The sequence below is a fragment of the Echinops telfairi genome, unplaced genomic scaffold (assembly GCF_000313985.2).
Source record: "Echinops telfairi isolate 266 unplaced genomic scaffold, ASM31398v2 ScPeMD7_10;HRSCAF=50, whole genome shotgun sequence".
Taxonomy (NCBI): Eukaryota; Metazoa; Chordata; class Mammalia; order Afrosoricida; family Tenrecidae; genus Echinops; species Echinops telfairi.
The window spans coordinates 1995565-2001260 of NW_022103907.1; the positions used below are offsets into that span (position 1 = coordinate 1995565).

Here is a 5696-nt window from a genome sequence, read left to right on the forward strand (position 1 = left end):
TGTGTGTGTGTGTGTGTGTGTACTAAGCATGCCGAGCTTTAGCAGCAAGGAGAGAAGGCAGACAGGCAGATTAGTGGGAGAGAGATGAGAAGTCCGGAAGGAAGTGTGAGAGGCTGGCCAGCCTGGCTGCCTCTGGCCGAGTGGCATGGAACATGGCTGAGCCCCGTTCTCCTCTGTCTTCATGTTGGGATCTGGTCTATGGTCATCCACCCAAGGCACCTGCACCAGTCGCCTCTCACCCTCCAGTCCACTTAGCCACCCACGGCCCGGGCAGTTCTAGACGTGGCTACCTCTCAGGACCAAAGCGAGCGCTTCCTTCACCAGGCACTCCCGTTGTTAGCCAGCCTCTGAGTCATGGTGACGCTGGCACCGTCCCCTTGAGCCCTTGGGGGCTGGACAGAGCATCACTGGGAGGCAGGTGGTGGCTGTACCTGGAGCACAGTGGCCAGCGTGGAGCACGGGTGGGCCACCTGGAAGGTGAGCAGTCGACCCTTGACCCGGCACTGCCTTTCCTTCCCTATCAAACTGCTGGGGGCAGCAGCTGGCCCGGGGCTTTCATGTCCTCTAACTCACATACGCCAGGAACAGCGCCATGTCCAGCCAATCCTGAAATGCTTCCTGGCCCTGCGTCCATGTCCACATCTGGCTCTCCCTGGCCCTGGCTTCGCTCTGTTTGACCCTTGCCTGGATGGAGCCGCTGCCTTCCCACTGCTCCCTACCTCTCGGCTTGCTTCCCTCAGTACCATACCCTGATGGCCATCAGAGGGCACTGAAGGCATGTGGGAGACCAGATGTCGGTCAGCCCTGCCACCAAGGCCCAGCCATCTCCAGCCCACCTTAGTCCCAGATGAACACTGTCAGGCAAGACTGCCCACTCTTCTTGGCCCAGGCAACTCTTACCATCCTCACAAGGGTTGACTCTTCTGGAGGAAGTCATTCTTGAATGACTCTCGTTGAGGGAACGACTTCTCCTCTGACCTCATGGATAACCCCTCATTAGTCTTTTCTACCCAAACCCAACTCACTGCCATCGAGTCAACTCCAACTCATAGTGACCCTACAGGACAGGGTAGAACTGCTCCTGTGGGTTTCTGAGACTGTAACTCTTTATGGGAGTAGAAAGCCTTGTCATTCTCCTGCAGAGCGGTTGGTGGTTTTGAACTGCTGACCTTGTGGTTAGCAACCCGACTCATAACCCACCACACCAAATGTGTGGCTCCTTGTTCACCGCCATTCTGGATGGCAGCTCCTGTGGCTGCAGAGACCGGGTCTCACTCACCTTTGTACACTCAGTGCCAGGCACAGCATGCTTACTAGGTCTTTGATGTGCATCACTAGCATTTGAAAACCAGGAGAGGGACAGTTTGGACAGTGGGGCATTTGTCCCAGGAGGGAGTGACCATGCCACCTCCCACTGCTTTGATGGAGAAAGTGTCACTCATAAAGGAAGGGCACCTTCAGGGCAGATGGGGGAAGAGTGGGCACTAGAGTGTTAAACTGAAGCCTCTTGGGGGTGTTTTCAACTGCATAGACCACCGAGGGTATATACCACTAAGGTTGGTAGTTCAAACCCACCAGCCATTCTATAGGAGAAAGAAGAGGCTATCTGCTCTTATAAAAATGTACAGTCTTGGAAACCCGACATAGGGTCACTGTGAGTCGGAATCAACTCAGCGGCAGAAGTTACAAAGCAGTCATCTCCAACCTTTTTGGTTCCAAGACCCATTTGTGGAACACTCTGGTATGCCCCTGCTTGGCCCCTTGGATGGACTGCGCTTCCTAAATTCTGATGAACACGGAGAAAAGGTCTTCCAGAAAAAGGGCACTGGGTTTTTTACCAGAGGTGTTTTGATGTGGAGACATTTTGATGTGGTCTAAAAAGCAAATCATTAAATGGTCAGCCTCTCTGGTAATTACTAGGTAATGTGGCCAAAATACATTGCTGTCCAAATCGGCCTCATCCAGAGATCAGCTCGAGATTAAGGATGAGGTGAGGAGAACCTATTATCGCCTTTCACTTGGTTAAAAAATATAAACAAGCAGACAGAAACAGTGATAGCATCCACAATAAGATCCTTGAACCCAGGGATTTAAATTTTGATTGTTCTATCTCAAAAAAGTAACCCTACCTTGCACGCTCACCCCTCCCCAAGTCAGAATGTCCCCTTGCCAATTTGGATGTGTTGAAGTATCTCACATCAGCAGAAAAAAAAAATAGGTCCTTGTCTATGTTTCCCACCAGGAGTTCACCAGTATTTCAAAGAGATGAATGGAAACCATCTCCGATTTGGACTGGGATTGTTATCAATGCATGTGGCGATACAGCGGCAATTTATGCTGACCCAAAACCTGACAAGACTGAAATACAGCTCCGATCAATGAAAAGGAGAGATAATGAATTAATTATAACTTAATAAGTGTACTTCCTCTGGCAGGCAAAATCTTTCAAGGCAGGGGGCCCACTTGGGAAGGTCGGATAAAAGTCCTTGGAAACAGGCAGGCTATGGGATCAGTCTGTTCTTGGAGATGCTGCCTGGCTGCTTCCTGGCTCCTGGGGACTTCTCTGCTCAAGGGGCTCAGCATGCGATGAGCACCTACTTTGCGTAGCTAGGCAGCTGGGTGGGTGGTGGTGTTAGCGTCCACCTGCTTTTGACAGACAGGGAGACAGCTCACCGCACTGGGAGTGGGCCTGGTTCTCTGCCTCAGAGAGAACGCAGCCCACCAGCGTCCCCTCATGCGGTGTCTTCTGACCATTTGTACAGCAAGGAATTCTGGCTGGCCAGGCTCTGGAGATGCCCTTATGTGGGAATAGGACCAAGGTCCCTGCTGGGACCTTCACATTATAGAGCTGTGCTGGTCCAAAGCGCTCCAGGTGATAGGACCTCTCTTCCCATGAAGCTCCCCGGTGGTGGGTGATTCTTCTGCACTCCCCTGTCCTGTCCCTCCATCCAGAAGACAGGTAGGGTTTTAGTGGAAAGAGCCTGACTTTGAGCCAGAGCACTGCTGGGTCCAAGTCCTCGCTTTGTGTGTCAAAGCAGGAGTGTCATGGATGACATGGCACGATGCCCTCCTCTCTGCGGAAGGAGGCAGTCTGCCTGGAACCAATAGTGCCTTGCAGGAAAGGCCTGGCCATGGCTTCATCAAAGCTCGTGGCCTTGAGAGCCCTCTGGAGCACAGATGGATTCTGACCCACACAGGGTGGGGGCCCCTAAGCTTGGATTGGCTGATTGTAACTGTTGGGTTTGGTCCCTCCAACAGCCGCCCCCCCCCCTCCAACCCTCCATCCCCCTCTGGGAGCCCTGCAGGAGTCCTTTGGTCAGGTCTGATCTGGTCCCTATGTCAGTGCTGGGGCGGGGATGGGGATGGAAGTGGGAGGCTTGGGGTGTGCCTGGGCCATTGATTACGGGTGGGTGGCGGTAGGGGGCCTGAAGCAGCTAATCCGATTGCAGCCAAACCTGGTTATGGCATTCCTGCCCATAATGCCATTTAAAAAGCACTCAGGACGCTCTGGGTAATGCATTTACACAGAGGCCCCAGGGGTGGGCTTGCCACAGGACACGTTACCATGGAGGAAAACCCGGCTTTCCTTCCTAGGGGGCTGAGGGCCGGCTTTGTCCTGGGCCTCGGGAGGAGAAAGAGAGCTAATTTCCCACGGTGTTCAGCCGTCAGGGATCGTAGCAATATTTCAGTGCTTTCCATTGAAACGACCCTGGCAGAGTGGGGCTGGGGGCTTTTTCTGGACTGCGTGGCTGTGGGGGAGCCTGCTGACCTCTCTGAACCTCAGTCTCCTCATTTGTCAAAGGGAGCTCAATCGCAGCACTTGCGTGGAGTTTGTGGAGGACTACACTGGCAGCTCCGACTCCTAACTCGGAGGCGGTGTGCAAAGGGTGGTCCTTAGCCCACAGGGAGCGAGGGCATCACCTGGAAACGTGTTAGCGATGTAAACCCCTGATCCCCGCTCCAGACCGACTGGATCAGACAGCTCAGCGCTGTGTTTGAACCAGCCCTGCAGGGGATTCTGACGCGGGAGACAGATGAAGACCACTGACTGAGTGCGAGAAGGCTTGACATTAGCTTTGCTACCTGCCAGGGCCTCAAAGTGGCACTGGGGAGCCACCCTCCCTCCAATCTGGCCCTGCTCTCTGCATTCCTGTGGTGAGGAGGGGGGGACATGAGTGTGACCCTTACTTCCGGGACTGGGTCCAGAAAGGAGGTTCAAGGTTAAGAACATCGTCTTGTATGCATGCCACTTTTTGCTCACTGTTTTCATATCTATCGCCTGCTTTGAACAATGTCAGCTAATCGTTAAAGAGCAATCTACCTTAATTATAATTATTAAAAAAAAATTTTGGTGGAAACACACACACACACACACACACACACACACACACACACACACACAATCTCTCCAAACATCCAGTGAGCTTCTTAAGGACAAAGAATACACCTTGCTCCATTGTCCTATTCTGCTCTCCCACATGGCCCCATCTCCAGCTCTTCCACCACCTCTGAGACCACAGTCTGGGGACTCTGAGCCGTGGCACGTCTGAGCTCCCCAGGGGGCATGCACCCAGACGAGGGCAGGGCTGCCCCTCCACCTCCTGGTCTCCAATACGCACCTGTAGGTGTCGGTGGCTGGCACCTTCCAGATCTGGATGCCCTTCAGGGGGCCGTGGCTCCCCACCACCACGCTCAGGTTGGAGTGCCGGTAGGCGTTGTTGCATTGGGCCTGCGTGGGGCCGTGGGGCCCGCTGGCCCCACACGTGGTGAACAGCCAGTGAACTGCGGCACAAGAGGAGAGATGTCACCCACGTGGCCTGGTCCTCCCTCTTCCACAGCCTCCCTGGGATAGCTCATCCACGCCCCCAACCCCACCTTCCACCACAGTGCCAAGGTTGGGGCAAGAGCCACCGCCCGATCAGTCATTCAAACTGGAAACTTCCATTGAGGATCTACTGTGTACCAGGCTCCATGTTAGATGCAGAAATGGAGCTGACTAGGACTTGGCCTGAAGATGTTGACAGCCTAAAAACCCCAAACCAAACAAAACCAAACCCACTGCTACGGAGCTGCTGATTGTGCGGATCCCAGCCCGACAGGTAACCATTACACCACCACGGCTCCTTTCTCCATGCAGCAGAGTATCAAAGATGGAAACATGTGTCTTTGAGTCACACCGCTCCTTTTCCAAGCTGATTGTTCAGCTTTGGCAGTACCCCTGGTCCTTATCCCAAGGAACCATTAACCCTCTGTGGCCTTCTGGGGTGCCACAAGAACACCCCACACAAATATGCCCCTCCCCTGCCCACCTCCAGCCTTTCCCTCTTAAACCTTCTCTCTTCGACTCAGGCTGGACAGGAGGGGACTGTGCTATTGCATGCTGGCCAGAATGCGAACACTTCCATACCGTCACACATTTCTCTAAAGAGCAGTCCTTGAGACAGTGCTCTTTCCTTAAAATACAAAAATCTCATTGTAAGACTTCAGAGATTATTTCTTTTTAAAAGAGAAACCAAGCCAAATCGGCGAGGCCAAGAATGGGAAAATTAACTGGGGAGCCCATCACTTTGTCCGTTAGATGTTCGAGTGAAACCGTTGGCTGATGACTTTCGACCGAAAGAAAGATGCCCAAGGAAAGATGAATTAGACTTAGACTTGCTAGTGACAAACAACCCGATTGCGTGACAATGGGCAGG

General features: G+C 53.2%; 1 protein-coding gene across 1 annotated transcript in view; it reads right to left on the bottom strand.

Annotated features, from left to right (window-relative positions):
* Positions 1 to 5696, bottom strand: part of ALK (ALK receptor tyrosine kinase) — a 689240-nt gene that overhangs the window by 64229 nt on the left and 619315 nt on the right. Inside the window, exon 12 of the mRNA XM_045287018.1 lies at positions 4620 to 4782. Coding sequence (XP_045142953.1) covers positions 4620 to 4782 — 163 coding nt within the window. The remainder of the gene's footprint in view (positions 1 to 4619; positions 4783 to 5696) is intronic.